Raw genomic sequence first — 23,975 nt, 5'->3', positions numbered from 1 at the left:
CTGTGTATTTCTGCCTTTTAAGCAACTAACTTTCGATTTTGACCTGTACAGAGCAGACCGTCCTCATCGAATGTGCGCGGGAGTTGCGCAGAGTTGGAGATCTGTTCAATTGGAAATACAAGTTACTGAAATTCATAGTAACACTCAAGAAATTAGAAATAGACGGTAAAAGCTGATGACACTTGGGAAATGACCAGGAGAAAGCTGTAGCATATGAATCTGCACGCTGCTGATTTAGACATGCGTCTGAAGAGGATTCTGTTCCTACGACGTATTCCCCGTCTTCCGAATAAACAACAAAAACGTTCAACACGATGAACAATGGCAGAGATGAAGAACTGGATGTCTTTGTGGACATAAAACAAATGTGTACAATTTAACGCTTGCCATCCGAGCCATTTTCATTTGTGCTCATTTCTGGAGTGGATAAGATGGACTTTGGGATTGTGTGTCGAAGAGGGTCTTCATTTATTCATTCAGCAACTCGTCGAATATCGCACAGAGAGCATTATTTGACACTATTCCTCATTACTCGAATGGGCCTTTCTTTCTATCTGGACTGTAACGAGAGAAACATCACGCAGGGATCATTGACCTCCTTCCTCATTAAACTCTTGCTGGGTGAAAGCTTGGGCGTGTGATATTCATCCATTCATATTGATATTGGTTACTGGATTCACCCTCCCTCTTTTTTGCCTTTGTTATATTGACACAAATATGTAGCTACTGTCATTTGTTATCATCAATGTACTGTAAGATTATGAATAAGTAAAAACAAATGCACTGCTGGTTGATATGGCTGCTAAATACTATGTTTTCTGAAACCAATTAAAATCTAACTAAAACTACAAAAAAGAATCTGCGTGCTGAGGTGATATTTGACTGCATCACACATTCCTGTATATGAACCACACATTTTCCTTGACTGCTTGAAGTTGTTTCAATGAAGGCAACCCTGATACATCACCCTGACATATATTTGATGTGTGCTTTTACATCTGGAAGACATTTTTAAGGTTGTTTGGTCACCTGCAATACGGATATCAATAGGACATTCAGCAGGTGTCTTTGAGACGTTTATGATTTAGCTTGTAAATCTGATCCTTTTAAGATGTTTAGCAGATGTTACATTTTGATGCTTTCCAGATGAAAAGATAAATAATAGACATCTCTGAGTTGTACGTGTACTATTTGCGAACTAAGGCGAATGCTTTCTGTGAATTCAGCTACATTGTCCTCAAAAAGTATTTGGACACTTAAGCCATATTTAAAAATGCCTGTAAAATATATAGTGCTTTTTGCATTAACTACATATCAAAACCAGTATAATATATACACTGGCGGCCAAATGTTTTGAGTAATGTACAGGTTTTGCTTTTATGGAAAGAAATTTGTAATTTTATTCACCAAAGTGTCATTCAACTGATCACAATGTATATTCAGGACATTAATAACGTGAAAAATTACTATTACAATTTGAAAAAAAATTACGTTCAAAACTTAAAAACTACAGAGTTCTCATTTAAAAAATCCTCCATGTTCAGCAATGAAAGCTTTGCAGATACTTGGGATTCTAGCTGTCAGTTTGTCCAGATACTCACACTTGTCAGATTTCCCCCCACACTTCCTGTAGCACTTGTGGCTGTCTTGTCGGGCACTTCTCACACACCTTATAGTCTAATTGATCTCAAAAAATCTCAATGGGGTTAAGATCCATAACACTTTTCCAATTATCTGTGTTTCTATGCCCACTCTAACCTTTCTTTTTGATTTTCGGTTTCAAAAGTGGCTTTTTCTTTGCAATTCTTCCCATAAGGCCTGCACCTGCATGTTGTACATGAAACTGGTGTTGAGCGGGTAGAATTCAATGAAGCTGTCAGCTGAGGACATGTGTGGCATCTATTTCTCAAACTAGAGACTCTGATGTACTTATCCTGTTGTTTAGTTGTACATCTGGCCTTCCACATCTCTTTCTGTCCTTGTTAGAGCCAGTTGTCCTTTGTCTTTGAAGACTGTAGGGAACACCTTTGTATGAAATCTTCAATTTTTGGGCAATTTCAAGCATTGTATAGCCTTCATTCAAAACAATGATTGACTGATGAGTTCTTTGTTTTGTTGTTGCCATTTTTGACCTAATATTGACCTTAAGACATGCCAGTCATTGCATACTGTGGCAACTCAAAAACAAAGACAATGTTAAGCTTCATTTAACAAACCAAATAGCTTTAACATGTGTTTGATATAATGGCAAGTGATTTTCTAGTACCAAATTAACAATTTAGCATTACTCAAGGATAAGGTGTTGGAGTGATGGCTGCTGGACATGGGGCTTTAACAATAGTTAAACTTTTAAAATAGTGATGGTGCTGTTTTTTTACATCAGTAATGTCCTGACTATACTTTGTGATCAGTTGAATGCCACTTTGGTGAATTAAAGAACCAATTCCCTTCTGAAACATTATTTCAAACTTTTGGCCACCAATGAATATCTGTGTGTTATATATATATATATATATATATATGGCACTCAACACTAAAATTAGGCCTACCTTGGGACCAGTTTGTTAAAATACATACAAAGACAAAGGAATTTAACTTAGTTTTGCATCCCACTTAGTTTGATATTTTATTATTCAAAACATTCCTACATTTTTAAGTGTCCAAATACTTTGTGGGACCACTGTGCATGATAAAGGATGAGTTAACACTTTTTCAGTATTTCAGCCACACAAAAGTGCATATTCAATGCTTTAAATCATTGTTGACTGCATTATAATACCAAATTCAAAAATAGTTTCCATATGGTCACTATCATGTAAAAATGTAATAAAATATCAACTGCCAACAAGCAACTAACAAAATATTTTTTTAACTTAAAATCTGAAACACACGTTTAAAAAAATAAATCAAATAATAATAATGAGGACAGCTAATATTCACATCCCTCCCAGGCACTTAGATATTTCTTTATTATATGGTAAAAAGCACATGTACAAATCAGGGCATCCATTTCACATCTCTCTACTTTTTACAGCTCTTTAAGTATCGTGTACTAACAGTAAATCAACATGGTCAAGGGCATGTCCCTATCCCATTCTTTACCCATCCTCTTTCAGGACAAGAAACAACCAAAAAAAAAAAAAAAAAATCACCAAACATGGCAGACAACTCAGTGTAATACTGGGCTAATAATAGCTAAAGGAACAAAATAAATTGATTAAAATCATAGTATAAAGAGAGAGAAGAGATTATGACATGAACAAAACCATGTGTGTAAAGAGACGGTTACATAAATGGTGGTGAAAATAGAAAGGCTTCAATAACACAAGCCTTCCATTATATTGGGCCACTGCAAAAACTACTAGTGTTTGACTGGCAATTCTTGAAAAATAAGAGACGCAACTAATGTCTTGAAGTTGGGCTTGCGAAATATAAGAGAGGGCAAAGTTGCCTTGTGGCATACTAAGGCCAAAACATACTTTACATGAGTATGTGAATGCAGATGCGAGTGCTTGACCACCGCATTGTCAGAATGCAGTCTGGCTAAACAAGCTTAATGTGCATTCTAGTATTACTGAGGCGGGAACAAACCTCAGTTCTCAAGGAGCCGTTAAGAGTTACCTTCAAAAGTCTGAGCGTGATGTGTTATCATTCTTGTAAATTGCTATAAATATATTGTTTTTACCTGACATGCTCTGCGATATTCAATATCCACACCTCCATGACATTAGTTGACTTGAAAGAGAAATCTCAACATAGAAGTGGACAGTTTACACTAATCTCACTATAGCACCCCTGTGGCAGATATAACATATTTCATTATGTTTGCGCTCTAACACATTCTTGGAATGCAACAACACATGAAATCAAGCTTGTGTTGATAGAAGCCTCTGTGTTCACATACTTGCAAAGAGAATGTCTAAGCATTTAGGGGCCATTCAGAATGAAAACGTTCTTGTGCTAAAAAGCTACTAATAGAGCAGAATGCAGGTGTCTTGACACATTTTTAAAAGCTGAAGTTCTAACTTGACACGGTGTCTAAAACATGGTGCTCCTAAAGCAATACGCTACAAAACAGTGGGACAAGGTGCAATGGTCAAAAAAGTCCATCTAGCGCATGTTTACATAGAAAAACAATAAAAGAAAACAAGCACATACGGTCAAAATTATTTAGGTGTGAACATCTAAGGGTATATAACCACATCCACAAATTGTCACAAACTTGTAAGAAACCCAATAGCTTTCGCAACATGACCCAAACTGGAGAGATTAACTGGATTTCCTGATAAGTTGGACAAAACAAAAAGGCTGTCAATCGATCAATGATTTGAAGATATAGTCATTCGATACATGAAACACCAGGCAAATGTCTTTGAATTAAAACTGGTAATTAGCACACATTAGAACATTGTTTTCTTTGAGCATTCTTGAAGAGTAGAAATAAATTCTGGAAAGAAGAATTGCAAAGAAGCATTCATGATACAAGCTCTGGAGACAAACAGATGCTTCCATTACAGTCTTTTGAAATGTGAAATTATTTATTTTCTTTCAACTCAAGATCTTCCCCATTTCAGATAGCAAAAGGGTCATAGAACATTTCCTGATGAATACGGAAAAGAAAGTGAAACAGGATCTTTTCATTTCTTAACCATGTCAAGGAGAGGCCACGGATCATCATGCCTGGGTATTCTGAAGTAGTGGCTGATCTCATTATTCAAAGATAAATGGAGAGTGAGATTATTGTAGAATTCTACCAGGATCAGGATAACAATTAGAGTCATGGCATGGTCAAGTACAGGGCCAAAAGACTCTTTACTAACCACCTCCTTCAACACACTCAGTGTTGTTCTTACATGAACTCGGTTTATGATCTAAGTGCATGAACTACAAGAAACCTCACAGTGAATTGCAATCATGTAGAAACTATTGGCCATGTAAAGGCAGCAACATCTTTATGAAGGTCAAAGACAAATCCGGGAGTATGAGAAAAGCTGTCCATTCCAATGTGTCCTCATCGCAATCAGCATCATCATAATCTCCTTTTTAATTTGTATTTCAATCATTGCCATAACCAATTTTATTCCTAATTAACCAAGCTTAGGGCCAGTGGTCGGAGTTCAATGCCATGAGCACAAAGTTGAGTCCCTTTATCCCTCTACTCTGAAGGTTCATTTGGTGAAAGCAGCCACCACTGCCCAAAGCAGCTCGTTGGCGCCTGACTTGGCAGCCTCACCCTCGGGGTCGAGATCCAGAAGCAACCGCACCCTCTTCGTGGCCAGATCATACTGGTCATCCAGAAGAGGAGCAAAGGCATTTTCTAGAACATCAGAGGAATGTGCAAGGAACAGCAGAGCCAGCAGGCGCTTATCCATTCGTTGGGGCTCATTGACCCACTTCTCCAGGACAGCTTCCTGGACCTTGCGCACCAGCCGCTGCTTGATCGTGTTGTTAGTGAGTGGGTGGGTGGTCATGTCAAAAAGCAGGAAGTTTTGTTTCTCAGTGGTGAGAACGCCCTTTTCCACCAAGTTCTTAGCCAAGCGCTCTCGCACATTTCGCAACTGGTAGTGCAGCTTCAACGGATTCCATGTTTCACCTACAGAACATGAAAGGGGCCTCTTAAAATGCAAGAATAACATGACCACAACATGTTTTTGCTATTTATAGCACATTTAATTAAGCACACAATCTGCTTTAGCATTATCAATCCTAAAATCAAAATAAAATCTAAATCTTTTTCTTGTAATCAGGGTTCCAACACTTTGACCAATGAGTTTCAATTACATTTCTACACTCAAAAAAATGTACTATAATTATAATTTGGTTTACTGAATATTCCCTTGTTCATAGTACTCAAAAAATTAATGCAACCAAACCTAATTTAACGTAGCTGTTAAATGAAAAAAGTTTACTTGACTCCATTTGTGTTGGGACAACATGAATATTTTTTGTTTGGGTAACTGTACTAGGCATGGGATTTCTAGTTCCCAACATGATTTGCGTAAGCAAAAGCAATATGGCCAAAATTGTTATCCCGATAACCTTTTTCATATTGTTCGATAACGATATTTATCACGATATACATTTACATTGCACTTTCTTTTTTTTTTTTTTAAGTTGACGGAAGAAAAGAAGAAAAAATGTATTCTAAACAGTCAAAATAGTCTCAACAAAACTGCACAGGAGGTCCAGAGACAGCCAAAGCAGTGGGGTCTGCGGGATATTTGACCAATTTTACAGTCTTTAACCGTTTATCAATTGAAAATGAATGTTAAAAGATCACATTTGTTCTGAAGCATAGAGACAGTAGTCCAGTATTTGTTGGAATATTTTTACATTAAAATTAAATATTTTTTATGTTTCTTTAGATTCAGATACCCAAGTATGGGGCATAGAAGCCCTTGTGACTATGGAATTATGCTGAATGTGGATTCAGGGGTGTCCGGAGAGAAAATTTAGAAAACGTTTTTTTTTTTTTTTAAATGTAAAAAAACATTTGTATATTTTAATTAAAGTGAGAGACTAGTAATTTTAGTTCTTCCTTTAATTTAATACATTTTCACAAAATTAGAACAGAAATCAATTTGTTTATTTGTTATTAGGCTCGTAACATGCTGATTAATAAAGATGCATTTAGAAGGGAAAAACATTATGGTCTAAAATGTGCTTTGAAACCACGTTAACTCATGCGGTGATTCAGGTCTACACACATGCAGGGAAAAGAGGCAACGTGTGCGGAGCGGGACAGTGTAGAAATGTTGCATGTTTGTTGCTAGAGAACATTATTCAAGATTACAGCGCAGAAAGATCAGAGCTGTTGTCCTTTGCTGTCCGCCTTTGAGCGGATTTCGTCCGCCCCAGTGGAAACGCAGCCTGAGAAAGCCGAACTGCTTGTGTTTTAGCGCCACGCAGTAAATATAGAAAATTCCTCAAAAGCTTATCATGGATTTTCTTTATCGAGAAAAATACATGGGTGGCCATACTCCTATACAGGTGCCAAAGATTTTACCGTAACTCACCACTTAGCAATTCAATCCAGCTCTGGACTGTCTCTGGTGGCTGGGTCTCTTTAATATGTTTCAATGCCTCATCCAGCATCATGTCTCCAGTGGGGGTATCAGATTTACATATAACCTAATTAACAAACAGGTTTAGGAGAGTCAAGATAGTGTATAGCAAAGAGTGAAAGAAAGAGCATGATCTGATAAGAAATTAGACAATTTCACACACCTTTCTGGTCAACAGGCTTTTCCTCCTCATTCCAGATGCCTCCAATTGCAGACGTCCCCTTAATGCCAGCTCAATAAGCATACAACCCCTCAGTCCTGATGAAATGCAATCATTCCAAAACGACGTGTAACCCTAAACAATAAGAGTTCAACATTGTTATTTTAATGATCTGTGGGGCTCATTATATCATTTTATTTTCTTTGTTTAATATGAATCAGATGGTATCCTCCTCTAAACTAAAAGACAGGTCAACATTTACAATACAACAAATGCCCATTATGGGCTCAACGTGTGTGATTACGTGGGAAAATTAAGATCGGTCTATTTGCAACAAGCTGTGTCTGTCGAAACCGTTGCATATGCCTAGAAAAGTCCGTTTAATTTATTACATAATTTATATTCACGACAGAACAAAACGTAAACTTCAACAGCTCGTGCGACTTTTGACTCATTTTGTTTACTAAAAGCACTATTCGGACTCTCGATCAGGCTCGATCGTAAGAGAACGGCGTAGGTCTTCAGGAATTCAGTTGCTTAATCTCTCTTATTACTTCTCTAGTCCTCTTAACCAACCACATCCTCGCAACCATTTGACTGACGAACAAACAACGCCAAAGTCGCGTCAAACCTCTCGATCCTTCAGCCCAAGCAGCAGCACCTCTTCCATCAAAGTTAGTCGTGTTTCTTTGGAGTCTCCCTTGTCGTCCTCCTCTTCCTCCTCTCCGCGGAAGGAGTCGTACTCATCCTCCCCGGGGCCCCTCTCCTTATCTGCGGCGGTACGCGAGGCCTCGGTCCGTCTCTGCACCAGGCCCGAGTTTCTCTGTGTCAGGGAAGTCATTGTTTACATAAGCCTAAAAACACCAGCGTGTTGAGCAGCCTTTCAATTCCACATTAACCGGCGCCAACAATGACTATATTTACGCTCCTCTTGGTCCTTATAACGGTTTCATTAATATACTTTCTGTTGACGTGGATGTTTATATGCATCCGGGACGCTCCTCCACTTCCACACTTATCTCCTTAGTCAATATGGCGGACATTGATGACGCAATGACGCATGTGCTGTGACGCCAATGGAACGTTTAAATAAGCGGTTACACCCGCTTCTTCTATTTCTTTAGAAAATGCATAATACACAAAAATGCATATGGATTTGAAATGGATTTTTGTTAAATTTAACACACCATATGTTCAAGTAAAGGCTACACACATCGCTTGGTGGCTTTAATTAGACATTCTCAAGTAAAGTTTGATGAGATGCATATAGGCACAAAACATGTCCCAAAGTGTGTTTCCAAAGCTTAAAGTTATTAATTCAATTGTTCTTGTCAACGTGATATATAATACAAATAATTTTCTTTAAGAGTACTAACTATTTTTAATAATTTTTCATTAGTAGCCAATTTCACATGTCTGTGTTGACCAACATGACAATTTAATCTCAAATATGACCATATAAGTTTTATATTTTTTCAAACATTTATTATTTTCAGGATTATATGCGTGTCCCTGTATACATAAGATATATTTATTCAAAATAAACCTTATTTTTTTGTAAATATTTTTTGAGCCTTGTAGCCACCAAGAACAAAAGCAATCAAGTACTGGCATTATTTTACTTTGTTTATTTGTTGCTTTTTCATGTTAGGCAGGGTCCGTCAAGCTCAAACCAACCACCCGTCATGCAAAATAGATAAGGAAAACAGTTTAAATAATTATATTTCAGATTAAATGCATTTCTGCTTCCCGTTTGAATGTGAGGATGTGTGAAATCAAGGATTCTAATATAGGCTAATCAATTTATCTCTTTCAGTCACTCATCACTCACTCACTCACTCACTCACTCACTCACTCACTATTTCTTTCACTCACTCACTCACTCACTCACTCACTCACTCACTATTTCTTTCACTCATTCACTCACTCACTCACTATTTCTTTCACTCACTCACTCTCTCACTATTTCTTTCACTCACTCACTCACTCACTATTTCTTTCACTCACTCACTCACTCACTCACTCACTCACTCACTCACTCACTCACTCACTCACTCACTCACTCACTCACTCACTATTTCTTTCACTCACTCACTCACTCACTCACTCACTCACTATTTCTTTCACTCACTCACTCACTCACTCACTCACTCACTCACTCACTCACTCACTCACTCACTCACTATTTCTTTCACTCACTCACTCACTCACTCACTCACTATTTCTTTCACTCATTCACTCACTCACTCACTCACTATTTCTTTCACTCACTCATTCACTCACTCTCTCACTATTTCTTTCACTCACTCACTCACTCACTCACTCACTCACTATATCTTTCACTCACTCACTCACTCACTCACTCACTCACTCACTCACTCACTCACTCACTCACTATATACACTCACCTAAAGGATTATTAGGAACACCATACTAATACTGTGTTTGACCCCCTTTTGCCTTCAGAACTGCCTTAATTCTACGTGGTATTGATTCAACAAGGTGCTGAAAGCATTCTTTAGAAATGTTGGCCCATATTAATAGGATGGCATCTTGCAGTTGATGGAGATTTGTGTGATGCACATCCAGGGCACGAAGCTCCCGTTCCACCACATCCCAAAGATGCTCTATTAGGTTGAGATCTGGTGACTGTGGGGGCCATTTTAGTACAGTGAACTCATTGTCATGTTCAAGAAACCAATTTGAAATGATTCGAGCTTTGTGACATGGTGCATTATCCTGCTGGAAGTAGCCATCAGAGGATGGGTACATGGTGGCCATAAAGGGATGGACATGGTCAGAAACAATGCTCAGGTAGGCCGTGGCATTTAAACAATGCCCAATTGGCACTAAGGGGCCTAAAGTGTGCCAAGAAAACATCCCCCACACCATTACACCACCACCACCAGCCTGCACAGTGGTAACAAGGCATGATGGATCCATGTTCTCATTCTGTTTACGCCAAATTCTGACTCTACCATCTGAATGTCTCAACAGAAATCGAGACTCATCAGTCCAGGCAACATTTTTCCAGTCTTCAACTGTCCAATTTTGGTGAGCTCTTGCAAATTGTAGCCTCTTTTTCCTATTTGTAGTGGAGATGAGTGGTACCCGTGGGGTCTTCTGCTGTTGTAGCCCATCCGCCTCAAGGTTGTGCGTGTTGTGGCTTCACAAATGCTTTGCTGCATACCTTGGTTGTAACGAGTGGTTATTTCAGGCAAAGTTGCTCTTCTATCAGCTTGAATCAGTCGGCCCATTCTCCTCTGACCTCTAGCATCAACAAGGCATTTTCAGCCCACAGGACTGCCGCATACTGGATGTTTTTCCCTTTTCACACCATTCTTTGTAAACCCTAGAAATGGTTGTGTGTGAAAATCCCAGTAACTGAGCAGATTGTGAAATACTCAGACCGGCCCGTCTGGCACCAACAACCATGCCACGCTCAAAATTGCTTAAATCACCTTTCTTTCCCATTCTGACATTCAGTTTGGAGTTCAGGAGATTGTCTCGACCAGGACCACACCCCTAAATGCATTGAAGCAACTGCCATGTGATTGGTTGATTAGATAATTGCATTAATGAGAAATTGAACAGGTGTTCCTAATAATCATTTAGGTGAGTGTATTTCACTCACTCATCAATCACTATATCTTTCACTCACTCACTCACTCACTCACTCACTCACTCACTCACTCACTCACTCACTCACTCACTCTCTCACTATCTCTTTCAATCACTCATCAATCACTATATCTTTCACTCACTCACTCTCTCACTATCTCTTTCACTCACTCATCAATCACTATATCTTTCACTCACTCACTCACTCACTCACTCACTCACTCACTATCTCTTTCACTCACTCATCAATCACTATATCTTTCACTCACTCACTCACTCACTCACTCACTCACTATATCTTTCACTCACTCACTCACTCACTCACTCACTCACTATCTCTTTCAGTCAGTCACTCACTCACTCACTCACTATCTCTTTCAGTCACTCACCACTCACTCACTCACTCACTCACTCACTCACTCACTCACTCACTATCTCTTTCAGTCACTCACTCTCTCACTATCTCTTTCACTCACTCACTCACTCACTCACTCACTGTCTCACTATCTCTTTCACTCACTCATCAATCACTATATCTTTCGCTCACTCACTCACTCACTATATCTTTCACTTACTCACTATATCTTTCACTCACTCACTCACTCACTCACTCACTCACTCACTCACTCACTCACTCACTCACTATCTCTTTCACTCACTCACTCACTCTCTCACTATCTCTTTCACTCACTCATCAATCACTATATCTTTCACTCACTCACTCACTCACTCACTCACTATATCTTTCACTCACTCACTATATCTTTCACTCACTCACTCACTCACTCACTCACTCACTCACTATATCTTTCACTCACTCACTATATCTTTCACTCACTCACTCACTCACTCACTCACTCACTCATGCACTCACTATTTCAAATTCAACTGAGCTTTATTGGCATGACTGTATACAGTGTACAATGTTGTCAAAGCATTGAGTAATAAACACATTACAAACATAAAAACAACAACAACAAAAAAAACATGCATATACAATAAATGAATATTAATGATAATAAAATAAAATACAAATGACAAAGTAAAATACAGAGAACAATGATATATATCTTTCAGTGACTCATCACTCACTCACTATATCACTCACTCACTCACTCACTCACTCACTCACTCACTCACTCACTCACTCACTCACTCACTCACTCACTATATCTTTCACTCACTCACTCACTCACTCACTCACTCACTCACTCACTCACTCACTCACTCACTATCTCTTTCACTCACTCACTCATGCACTCACTATTTCAAATTCAACTGAGCTTTATTGGCATGACTGTATACAGTGTACAATGTTGTCAAAGCATTGAGTAATAAACACATTACAAACATAAAAACAACAACAAAAAACATGCATATACAATAAATGAATATTAATGATAATAAAATAAAATACAAATGACAAAGTCAAATACAGAGAGCAATGATATATATCTTTCAGTGACTCATCACTCACTCACTATATCTTTCACTCACTCACTCACTCACTCACCCCCTCACTCACTCACTCACTCACTCACTCACTCACTCACTCACTCACTCACTATATCTTTCACTCACTCACTCACTCACTCACTCACTCACTCACTCACTATCTCTTTCACTCACTCACTCATGCACTCACTATTTCAAATTCAACTGAGCTTTATTGGCATGACTGTATACAGTGTACAATGTTGTCAAAGCATTGAGTAATAAACACATTACAAACATAAAAACAACAACAACAAAAAAACATGCATATACAATAAATGAATATTAATGATAATAAAATAAAATATAAATGACAAAGTAAAATACAGAGAGCAATGATATATATCTTTCAGTGACTCATCACTCACTCACTCACTCACTCACACTCTCGTTTGGTAGAATGACTCAATACTAATCTGTTTCAAGTGAATCGAACGCCTTGTCTTCCTCCATTAACAGTGGCGGTGCTAGACGGCCGCCCCTTGGGCACCGGTCGTGTGACCTACACCACCACCGACGTCCTCCTGCAGGTGGGCGTTCTGCACACTGAGACCGTGCGCCTAAACGTCGTCACTTCCCCCCACCATCCAGTAGTCCTCGGCTACCCCTGGCTCCGGCTCCACGACCCACGACTCTCCTGGCGCTCCAACCAAATCACGCAGTGGGGGACGGAATGCTCGACTAGATGCCTTCGGACCGTGGTGCCCCCCACCTTGGGGGCAACTAGGGCTCAGAGGGACCCCGATGTCGCCTCACAGATACCCCGCGAATACGTCGACCTGAGCGAGGCCTTCAGCAGGGCCAAGGCGTCCCTTCTTCCGCCCCACCGGCCGAATGACTGCGCCATTGAACTGAAACCTGGCACCGCACCTCCTCGAGGTCGGATTTTCCCCCTGTCCGAGCCCGAGTCCCAGGCCATGAAGTCCTACATCGAGGAGGAGCTGACCAAGGGATTCATCCGTCCTTCCACTTCTCCGGCGGCAGCCAGATTCTTCTTCGTGGGTAAGAAGGACGGCACTCTCCGCCCTTGTATTGATTACCGGGGCCTGAACGACGCCACTGTCAAGTTCCGGTACCCCTGCCCCTAGTGCCTGTGGCCCTGGAACAGCTAAGAACCGCTAGGATCTACACTAAGCTGGACCTAAGGAGTGCCTACAACCTAATTCGCATCCGGGAGGGGGAACGAGTGGAAGACCGCCTTTTCCACCACCAGCGGCCACTACGAATATCTGGTTATGCCATTCGGATTGTCTAACAGCCCGTCCGTGTTCCAGTCCTTCGTCAATGACGTGTTCAGGGACATGCTCAACCGGTGCCTAGTAGTCTACATTGACGACATCTTGGTCTACTCCGACTCGATCGAGGAACACGTCAGTCACGTCAGAACGGTGCTCAAGCGCCTAATCCAGCACCAGCTCTACGCCAAGGCCGAGAAGTGCGAGTTTCACCTGAGGTAGGTAGCCTTCCTGGGGTATGTGATTAGACCTGAGGGGGTGGCCATGGACGACGAGAAGGTACGGGCCATCTGGGAGTAGCCCCAACCCACCACGGTGAAGGAGCTCCAACACTTTCTGGGCTTTGCCAACTTTTACTGTAGGTTCATTAGGAACTTCAGCGTTGTCGCCTCTCCGCTCACCGCCATGATAAAAGGAGGGAGAATTAACCTCCACTGGTCCACCGAAGCCCTCCAGGCTCTAGCCCATCTCAAGGAACGATTCACCACCGCACCCATCCTGCATCACCCAACCCGGACCTCCCCTTCGTAGTTGAGGTGGACGCCTCCAACACCGGCATAGGAGCCGTGCTCTCCCAGCGCCAGGGCGACCCTCCTAAACTGTTTCCCTGTGCCTTCTACTCCCGTAAACTCACCGCCGCCAAACAGAATTACTATGTCGGCAACCGCGAGCTTTTGGCCATCAAGGCCGCCATGGAGGAGTGGCGACACTGGCTGGAGGGGGCCAGACACCCGTTCCAGGTACTTACTGACCACCGCAATCTCGAGTACCTCCGCTCAGCCAAGTGCCTGAACCCCAGGCAAGCCAGATGGGCCTTATTCTTCACCCGATTCGACTTTACCATTACCTACCTCCCAGGGTCCAAGAACACCAAGGCCGACTCGCTCTCCCGACAGTACGAAGTCGAACCCCTGAAACCCATAGCCGAGCCCATCGTGCCCCCCACGCTCATCCTAGCCCCCGTCCAGTGGGACATCATGGTCGACATCACCCAGGCCAATGCCACCACTCCGCCACCTCCCGAGTGTCCACCTGACCGGACATTCGTGCCCCTTAGCCTCCGAGAAAGAATACTCCACTGGGTACATGACGCTCCGCACTCCGGTCACCCTGGCATCACGGCCACCACGCACCTTCTGAGTAACCGCTTTTGGTGGGGGACACTTCCCACGGACACCGCTGACTTCGTCAAGAGGTGTCGCCCATGCAACTTGGCAAAAGTCCCGAAAAAGCCACCGGCCGGACTTCTCCTACCCCTACCGACACCCCGGCGCCCCTGGTCCCACATAGCAGTGGACTTTGTTACCGACTTACCCAATTCCCGAGGTAACACAACCATACTCACGGTCGTGGACCATTTCTCTAAGGCATGTCGCCTCATCCCTCTGCCCAAGCTGCCCACCGCCCTGGAGACCGCCGAACACCTCTTTCAGTACGTGTTCCGTCTCTACGGACTACCGGAGGACATCGTCTCGGATCGGGGGCCCCAGTTCACCTCCAGGGTTTGGAAAGCCTTCTTCCGCCTCCTAAACGTGAACCTCAGTCTCTCGTCAGGGTACCATCCCCAATCCAATGGCCAGGCAGAGCGTCTCAAACAGGAAATCACCAGGTTTCTACGCACCTACTGCCATCAAAACCAATCGGACTGGAGCCGGTTCCTCCCATGGGCAGAATACGCCCAGAATTCCCTGCTCAAGCCTTCCACCAACCTGACCCCCTTCCAATGCGTCCTGGGGTATCAGCCCCCACTCTTACCCTGGTCCGGCGAGCCCACGGAGGTTCCCGCGGTGAACGACTGTGCCCAACGCAGTGAGGCAGTATGGGACCAGGCCCACGTTCACCTACAACGGGCCATGAACCGCTCCAAGGTCCAGGCGGACCGTCACCGTCGACCCGGCCCCAACTACGCTCCGGGCCAATGGGTTTGGCTATCCACCTGAGACCTCCGCCTCCGCCTACCCTGCAAGAAACTAAGCCCAAGGTCCGTAGGACCTTTTAAAATCCACAGAAAGATAAATCCAGTCACCGTTCGTTTACAACTCCCCACTGATTACCGTATTTCTCCTACCTTCCATGTCTCCCTACTCAAACCGGCCGACCCCCCGAGGGCCGACGAGGAGGAAACCCACGGTCCCCCTCCCTTGATCGTAGGCGGCGAGGAAGCATTCCAGGTGCGAGGGCTGCTTAACTCCAGGCGGCGCCGAGGGCGTATCCAGTACCTGGTAGACTGGGAGGGGTACGGCCCGGAGGAAAGATCTTGGGTGGACGCGGAGGACATCCTCGACCCCAACCTCGTCACCGAGTTCCACTGAGTCAACCCGGGGAGACCGGCCCCCCGACCCCGGGGAAGACCACGGCGCAGGTCGCGTCCTCACGTCAGGAGCTGCTCGCAGGGGGGGGGGGCTCTGTCACGAACACCGATGAGGGCGTCTCTCTCCCTGGCATCCGGAGATCGCACTCGCCCGAGTACTAACTGCCCTGATTGTTCCCAGCTGTTTCTCATTACCTCTGTCTATTTTAACCGTGCCTGTGAATTCCTTCCTCGCGAAGTCTTGTTAGCCCCGGCCACATTTCTGAGCGTGTTTACTTCTAGTCTTGATTATTCAGTGTACCTACCTAGCCTGTTTTCCCACGACCTTCGTAGTTTGCCGCCTGCCTAGTTTGTCTCTGCCTGTTTACCGACCTCGATATCTCGCTGCCTGCCCTGACCCTCTGCCTGTTCAAGTTACGAGTCTGCCTGTACTACTTGTGTTGTTTGCTCTGCCTAATAAACGCATATGGATCCCAACCAGCCTGAGTCTGCATCACACAAACAGTGAAAACAAAGCTTGTTAATTATTCAAGCCCGGTGCATACTGGGAACACCAGCTTAAAAAAGTAAAGTACAATGTACTTAATTTATTTACCTGTGAAATGTACTAAAATTAGCAAACACTGTAAATATGACAACATTTTCTATTTAAGGATTGATACATAATTGCACATTGTAAAGATAATCATAGAAAATATGTAGTTATAAGCTAGAGCATTGTTGAGTACAAATTTAGAATTTACTTTTAATTTCACACTTTAACTTATTCAGTGTACAAAGTATGTAATCTTTTCTGATATATTTACTTCACTACAATATACATTATCAGTGTAAATTATTAATAGCTGACATTAATTATTAAGTATGCTCTGCTCTAAAATCTGTAGCTCTTTGTGATGATTGCTCATGTAGAGAAAAACTTGCTCAAGAGCGAGACAGATAGAAGTCTGTATGTTGAAGGTAAAAAGATTACCTAAATAAATATCAGTTTATGGCCAAAAGACTATGCAGCAGGTGGTCTAGTGTTTTGCACTAATTGCAAATATTCATAAGCCTTGAAATTGATTATAGTATAATTATATTTTATTTTGTATAAAATAAAATAAAGTGTGGCAACAAAATTGGTATCACCAAACTAAACTGTGCGTTGCAACTTAAAATGAGTTGTTTGGTAATTCAAAAATTATTTAGCTAGATTAAAAAAAAACTAGATAAATGTTTTATATTTGTATTCAAGTGTTCAATAAAAGCTGAATGTGCTCACAACAGTCTAGTTCATTGGTTCTCATCCAGGGGGCCTTTGCACACTTCCAAGCGGCTGCAAGATGACTAAAAATTATTTAAAGGAAGTTACATATAAACAAACTTAATTTAGATGCTAGAAACTACTAAAAGAGATCAAGATTCAACAGATTGTTCATGAAATGTATGGGTTCACTAAATTGATTTTGATTACTTATAGTAATCTGTTGACAATGAATAACGTGAAGCCTCCACATGAGCTACATCTCCGCAGTAACACGCTCAACAAGCTACATGATAAAATGAGCGGATTGACGGTCTCAGACGTGGAGGCAACTGAGATTCGTCCTCCACCACCCAGATTGAGGCAAGTCACTACGTCACCTGAGGACTTAAAGTGCATTGGGAATTGGGCATTCCAAATTGGGAGAAAGGGGGAGAGAAAAAATAAAGTTACAGTAGATACAACACTAGTTGCATGCAGTTTTAATTCAAAAGTGCCTAGTGATTGTAAACCATTACAATTATATCTAAACACTTAAAGACTGTCTATTCTCTAAAGGATTTGCTTTAATTTATAACCTAACCTACTGAAACACCAGTACTATATGTATATTCATATTTATTGGAGAATATAATATATTAACACTCCATACATTATCTGATAAGTTCTTTTTTATGTTGTTTGTTTTTAGTAATGAATCGCTACAGAGGCGTACACCTGTTGCACGTTGGGCGCGTCAGAGTAAAAAGAGGGCGGGGAATGAGATCAAATATTACATGAGCTCTACGTTAGTCAAATGGTTATAGCCCGCTCATGCGCCACGCCTAATAGTGCTCATAAAATGCACAGAAGCGAGACTTCACTTCAGTACCATTGATAAAGTGCGAGCTTTTAATATTTAGAAGATAACGACACTTCGCTTACTGACATGGAAGATCTACTGAAAAGTAAGGGGGAAAAAAGTGTTAAACTTAGTTAAAGCGAGACGGTTGTGCTATAATTTGTATTTATTTATTTATAAATAAATAAATAAATCAGATGTCACCACGAATTAATTGGCATATTGGGACATAAAATAATGTGTGCATTATTCATATTTTTTCGTCCTTAAAGGAACTAAGCCGACTTCATATTGCGTGGGTTGTGGGTATCAGATTCTGGATCAGTTCATCCTGCGGGTTTTCCCTGATCTGGATTGGCACGCGGAGTGTCTGAAGTGCGCAGAGTGCCATCAACATCTGGATGAGTCCTGCACGTGCTTCATCAGAGATGGAAAAACCTTCTGTAAAGACCACTACAGCAGGTGCGTGTTATTAGATGGGATGCTGACTTTTTGTTCTATTAAATGTTTATAATATTATTGCAACATAACATTTTGATGATATCTTATACACTGTAAAGTGTTGCCATTTTCCTTTCACAATAATGATGTATAAAAAAGTGATTTCATGTTTCATTTGGCCAACTCAATCTTAAAGTGCATTAGATTTGAAAAAGTTTAATTCTCTTGCTAATTTCTCATCAGTTCTTTACCATTATAGATATTAGGACCAACAAATAAGATTGCATTTTGAGGTATATGTTTATATGCTTTTTTAATGTATACATTCTAAAAAGTTAATTTTCTTGATTGAAAGCAGCCTAATCACAGTGTGCCTTATAGTGTTGCATTACAGTGGAATAACATAAGCATTGAAGAAGCACTGAGTAATTTAAATGAACAACATGTACTTAAAATGTAAATATTTAATCTAGTAATTTCTAAATAGACTTTGTTAGTAGGCCTATTATTACTGTTGTAGGCTAATTAATTAAATGAACATGTATAACATGGGCATCGTAATGTAATTTATCTATACATTATGGATTATTTTATATTTATATGCTATTATATACATTTTTTGTTTAATAAAATGTAATACTAGTTGCCTAGTATTCAGGAACACTTAAAAACGAAACTAAAAATCTTCTGACTTAATGCTTTTTTTTCTTTTTCTTTTTTCGTTATTCTCTGTCTTTCAGATTTTGCACCATTAAATGTGCAAAATGCCACACTGTCTTGACCAGAAACATGTATGTCATGCGAACACGAATGAACGTTTATCATTCTCAGTGTTTTCGATGTGAGAGCTGCAATCGTCAATTACTCCCTGGAGATGAGTATTTTATGCGGGACAGCCAACTGCTCTGTACGGACCATCAAAAGCACTCCAATAGATTAATGGGTACTTCAAATAAACCACATCACAAATCTTTGGACACTGTTGATATGTCTGGTAAGTCTGGAGAATAAAGAGTCCAATTTTGGACATCTTTTGCAATGATTTGCCTTGGAAAATAAGGTTTTCATCGATTTGAGGGAAAGCCTCTCTCTATGTATCTGTCTATCACAGATGACATCAAATCCACATCACAGTTCAGTCCTCCCTGGTCTTCAATGCAGAGGAGGTCAGAGAGGGCTACCCGCGTGAGGACGGTTCTCAGCGAGTCCCAACTCCGCATGCTACAGACCTGTTACAGTGCTAATCCTAGACCCGATGCCCTCATGAAAGAACAGCTAGTGGAAATGACAGGCCTCAGCCCCCGGGTCATTCGAGTCTGGTTCCAGAACAAGCGATGCCAAGATAAGAAAAGGTGTCTAATGATGAGACACACACAGAAGCAGCTTGAGGGCTGCCTGGTGAGTGAGCAGTTATTTCATTACTTTGCTTAGTAACATTTACGTCCCTTTATCTTTTAACTTAAAAAAAACAACAATTATTTCTGCATACTATATTGGTGTTACCTAAGTTAATTTAGAAGCACAAATATTAAGTTATAATTTTATCAGTGCATTTTAAACTTTCAGGGTGAGACGTTACCTTCAAACCACCATGGGTGATTATCTTATGTATAAGTCTATGTGGCTGTCCTTTCTTAATGTCATTCTATGTGTTTTGTATTTGTACATTAATGAAGAGGTAACATGAATTCAACATGGCTGACGAAAGTGATAATGCATCAAGCTCCTTAAAAAAAAAAAGCTTAAAAATATGGTAAAATCTATATAAACTGGTATGATTTGAGTCAGAAATATTATTTAAATTGAACTTTATCAACCTGAATACATTAGGTTACAGTAAAATAAATACTTTTAAGAGTTAAATCCAGTGGCGGGCCATGCATTTAAAGTGTAGGCGTTCAGTGTGATTCGTCAGGGTACACGGTTATGCTGCGTTCCATTCAAGTTGGATGTGGGATATTCCTACTTGATATCTCCGACCATAAATGCATTTCATTCCCCGATATTCTGAACTGCAACTCTCCCGTTAGTTTAGCAGGTGTTTGACTCTCATTAGAGATGTCTCCTAGCAACCCAACTGATAAACAACGCTGCAGCGCTAACATTTGTGCTTCAGGTGTACGATTATCAAAAGAGATTATAAAGTTTTATACACCTGTTTCTGCAGGCGTTTGTTAAACAAGCTTTAATATCATGTAATGTGGAAACAAACTCATTTATCGATGTTACTTAATAAAGTGAATGTTTATCACTTACTTTGTATACCTCCCCAAGTGTCGACATGTTTGTGCGACATCATGCCCCTGCATCTCAGTTGAGTTGAGAATATCCGCACGAGCCTACAAGTTGTAATTCTGACTTCAAGATGCATTCCATTGCACTTTTCCTAGTAGTTGTAAAATCTGACTTTCCGAATTGAGTGGAACGCAGCACTAGTTTTCAAAACTGACACTTAATGCTCAAGAAGCCTAATTTACACTTAGAAAACTCCTGATGTTGCTTTAACAATACACTGTTTACTTGAAGTGAAAATCAGTCCTCCTTTCCTGATTAATAAATTAATCAATCACACGGTTATGCTGAACATCTTGTGTTTTTAAATCCATACGGATCTCTTTCTCAATGGTGATAGCAGCAGTGATGACAGCCGTCTGTCAGCAAGATCAAATTACATACATCATTTAAAGCATGATTGCGTCACTCAAGATCAGCTAGAAGGCCTCGACCGGGACATATCCTAAAGATCACACCCACCAATAACAAATAAATAAATCTGATTGGCTGACAAATCTGACAATCTGACATTAGATGCCCATTCATTTGCACTGTTGAGGGATTCTGTGGAAATTGTGAAGGCCTGAGGGGGTGGAGCTCAAACTCACGCACTGCGATTTGTGAAACAGATGTCATACTTTGCTTGTAAGCATCAAGGAATAAATTCTGACTGGATAAATTTGTCGTTTTTACTCTATTTGTTTGTAGATTAATTAAAAGTGGAAAGCGATTACATAAAAAAGACATATGCAAAAATGTGATTGAAATTGAAAGGATGAAAAATAATTAATTATTTGGCATGTTAGGCCAGCAGAGAAGGCTTTGCTGGCCCTGAGAACTCACTACTGGTTAAATCATTAATAATTCATTAGGTAACAATTGCAGTTTACCACTTTTTACTTTTTGCACTCTTGTGAATTCATTCTGTATAATGGATACTATGTGAAGCTTGATCTCGTGAACAGTATATGACCACAGCAAAGGTTTTGCTAAACAAAATTTCGTGCTTCATCACACATTTCACTGCTGTTTCCCAGTGAAATGTCCAGCGGGGGGTGCCAAAAGTGAGTGAAATGGTGGCATAATCAGACTAAGCTTTTAAGGTGAATATTAGATGGAGGTTTTAATGAGTAAAGTGTACCTCCTTAATCTAAAACTTTAACCTAAACATAACCAATAGTGATCTAAAATAAAATGAGAGGTAAACTTATCAGGCCCAAATATACTTTGTTTTTGTGTGTTCTGTATCGGCTCGCACCTGGTCGACCAAGTTGCCTTTGTGAGTATACTATTCTGACCATGAACGAATATGAGCGCTTTTGAGGCATGCCCACTACAACGGTCACTACAATGACCATGTGCATGAATCAAGAAAATCAGGCAGTGCTGACTGGATTATGACGAAACTTACATCACACATACTGTGCGCAGAGCAATCAGCAATGCAGATGTGACAAGTATACTTTGGCCTTTACACTTAACCAACACCTAACTCTAACCGATACCGCCCAAAAGCAAAATTTGAAATGAAAAGCACATTTTCCGAAGCAAGCATATCATCTCATGGCGCTTCTATGACACACTCGCCTCACATGTTAGCCCAAATGAAAATTAGGTGAGTCTATGTTACAAGCATTAACAACTGATCGACAACTGATCAAGGGGAGCTCCGCCCTCCAGACTGACAGTGAAACAATCATCATTGTTCCCCTAAACATACAGGTGACCCACCAAAGAGTCAAGGCCCAGACTCATTTTCATTTTCAACATGATAGGCCTGAATTTAGCTCTCAGATGTTAGTTGGGCCATTGGACCTTCCAGGTAGGTCATAGGACCCTCCAGGTGGGCCGAACAGTTGAAGGGGTGGGTGTGGGTGTAATTGTCAAGGTGGACCAAGCTCATAATTGGGTCCACACAGGCCCCCCTGTGAAGCAGGCCTGCTTATGACATATTTTGGCCAATTGCTATTAAAATATAAAATGTGTTTAAAGAGAAAATAATCTAATGTTAAGAAAAGTTTCTCTAAAAAATTTTAAAATGTGAAACTTGAGCATTGTTTGTTCATCAATTAGGATATTTCTGAGGAGCCTCTACTGATTGCCTGTCCAGAGAGTCAGGACAGTGCCATGTTCATAAGCCCACCTTGGAAACTACTCACCTGCTTTATTGAGCACAAGGGTGCTGACCACCAATCATATCAGCAAGTGGTAAATACCATGACAGAAAAGATTACTTTTATTATGAATTAAGCTTAATAGATGCAGCACTCTGTACTGGTGTTCACTTATTTTGTTTGGTCCCTAGCTTTCTTTACACAAGGACGATCCCTGTTCTGCTGGAAGAGAAGTTGTGTCAATATCAGCTCAGTTACCCGAGACACCCAACAACCTAGCTGCTAGTTCTACTGGAATGAATGAGTAAACATTTTATAAAAACAGAGCAATACAGTGAATTACTTCTCTTCCACTATAAAGTGGAACACTATTACATTTAACACTGTGATATAATTTATATAAAGTTTATCTAGCCAACTAACTACCAACTGATTTCTAAAGGTTTCTTACAGTGTGCCTTTTTATTTGTGCCTGTGTTATTAATAGTGAACTTTAAGCAGAAATGTGCTTTTAATACAGGGATAAAATGTGAAAAAGTATTTGTGGTCTATAGTAAATGTTTATGTATTTGATGGTAACTATTTTATTCCTTTTTTTCTATTCTTAGCATACTTAGTTTTACATGGTTTACATATGAACCCGTGTGCCTCATTTTATGTTTTTAATTTATAAAATAATGATTTTTATGTATTATTCATGTTTAGGTATTGCATTGCTTTGCATAGATTCCACATATTAATATTTATTGTTTAATCTTGTATTTATTTCTTGACATATTATGTAATAATTTCCTATTCTAAATATTGTTTTGTTCACCTGTCATTGCGTTACAATAGATAAATATATAATAGATAAATAGCGACATACTGTATTTTATGTTTATTACTAGACACTTTTTGTTTCTTGTTTTTATTTAAAGGGATAGTTCACCAAAAAATGAAAATTCTCTCATCATTTACTCACCCTCATTCCTTCCCAGATGTGTATGGCTTTCTGTCTTCAGCAGAACACATTTGAAGATTTTTAGAAGAATATTTCAGCTCTGTAGGTCCATATAATGCAAGTGAATGGTGATCAGAACTTTGTAGCTCCAAAAATCACATAAAGGAAACAGAAGTAATAAATATGGCTCCAGTGGTTAAATCCATGTCTTTAGAAGGGATATAATAGGTG

General features: G+C 40.5%; 2 protein-coding genes across 2 annotated transcripts; one reads left to right on the top strand and one right to left on the bottom strand.

Annotated features, from left to right (window-relative positions):
• Positions 1-3,272: 3,272 nt before the first annotated feature.
• Positions 3,273-8,251, bottom strand: LOC127635688 (Golgi phosphoprotein 3-like). Its single transcript, XM_052115897.1, has 4 exons — positions 7,856-8,251; positions 7,228-7,359; positions 7,017-7,131; positions 3,273-5,593 (listed from the first exon to the last, which is right to left on the bottom strand). The coding sequence occupies exons 1-4, from the start codon at positions 8,063-8,065 to the stop codon at positions 5,169-5,171; spliced, it is 882 nt and encodes a 293-aa protein (XP_051971857.1). The 5' UTR covers positions 8,066-8,251; the 3' UTR covers positions 3,273-5,168.
• A 9,808-nt stretch (positions 8,252-18,059) lies between these two features.
• LOC127635508 (insulin gene enhancer protein ISL-1-like) lies at positions 18,060-23,109 on the top strand. Its single transcript, XM_052115594.1, has 6 exons — positions 18,060-18,078; positions 18,245-18,434; positions 19,154-19,407; positions 19,525-19,811; positions 22,761-22,895; positions 22,993-23,109. The coding sequence occupies exons 1-6, from the start codon at positions 18,060-18,062 to the stop codon at positions 23,107-23,109; spliced, it is 1,002 nt and encodes a 333-aa protein (XP_051971554.1).
• Positions 23,110-23,975: the final 866 nt, after the last annotated feature.

This window comes from Xyrauchen texanus, chromosome 43 (genome assembly GCF_025860055.1).
Source record: "Xyrauchen texanus isolate HMW12.3.18 chromosome 43, RBS_HiC_50CHRs, whole genome shotgun sequence".
Taxonomy (NCBI): Eukaryota; Metazoa; Chordata; class Actinopteri; order Cypriniformes; family Catostomidae; genus Xyrauchen; species Xyrauchen texanus.
Note: the sequence above shows the minus strand (reverse complement) of the source record. Positions and strands in the feature narration are given on the sequence as shown.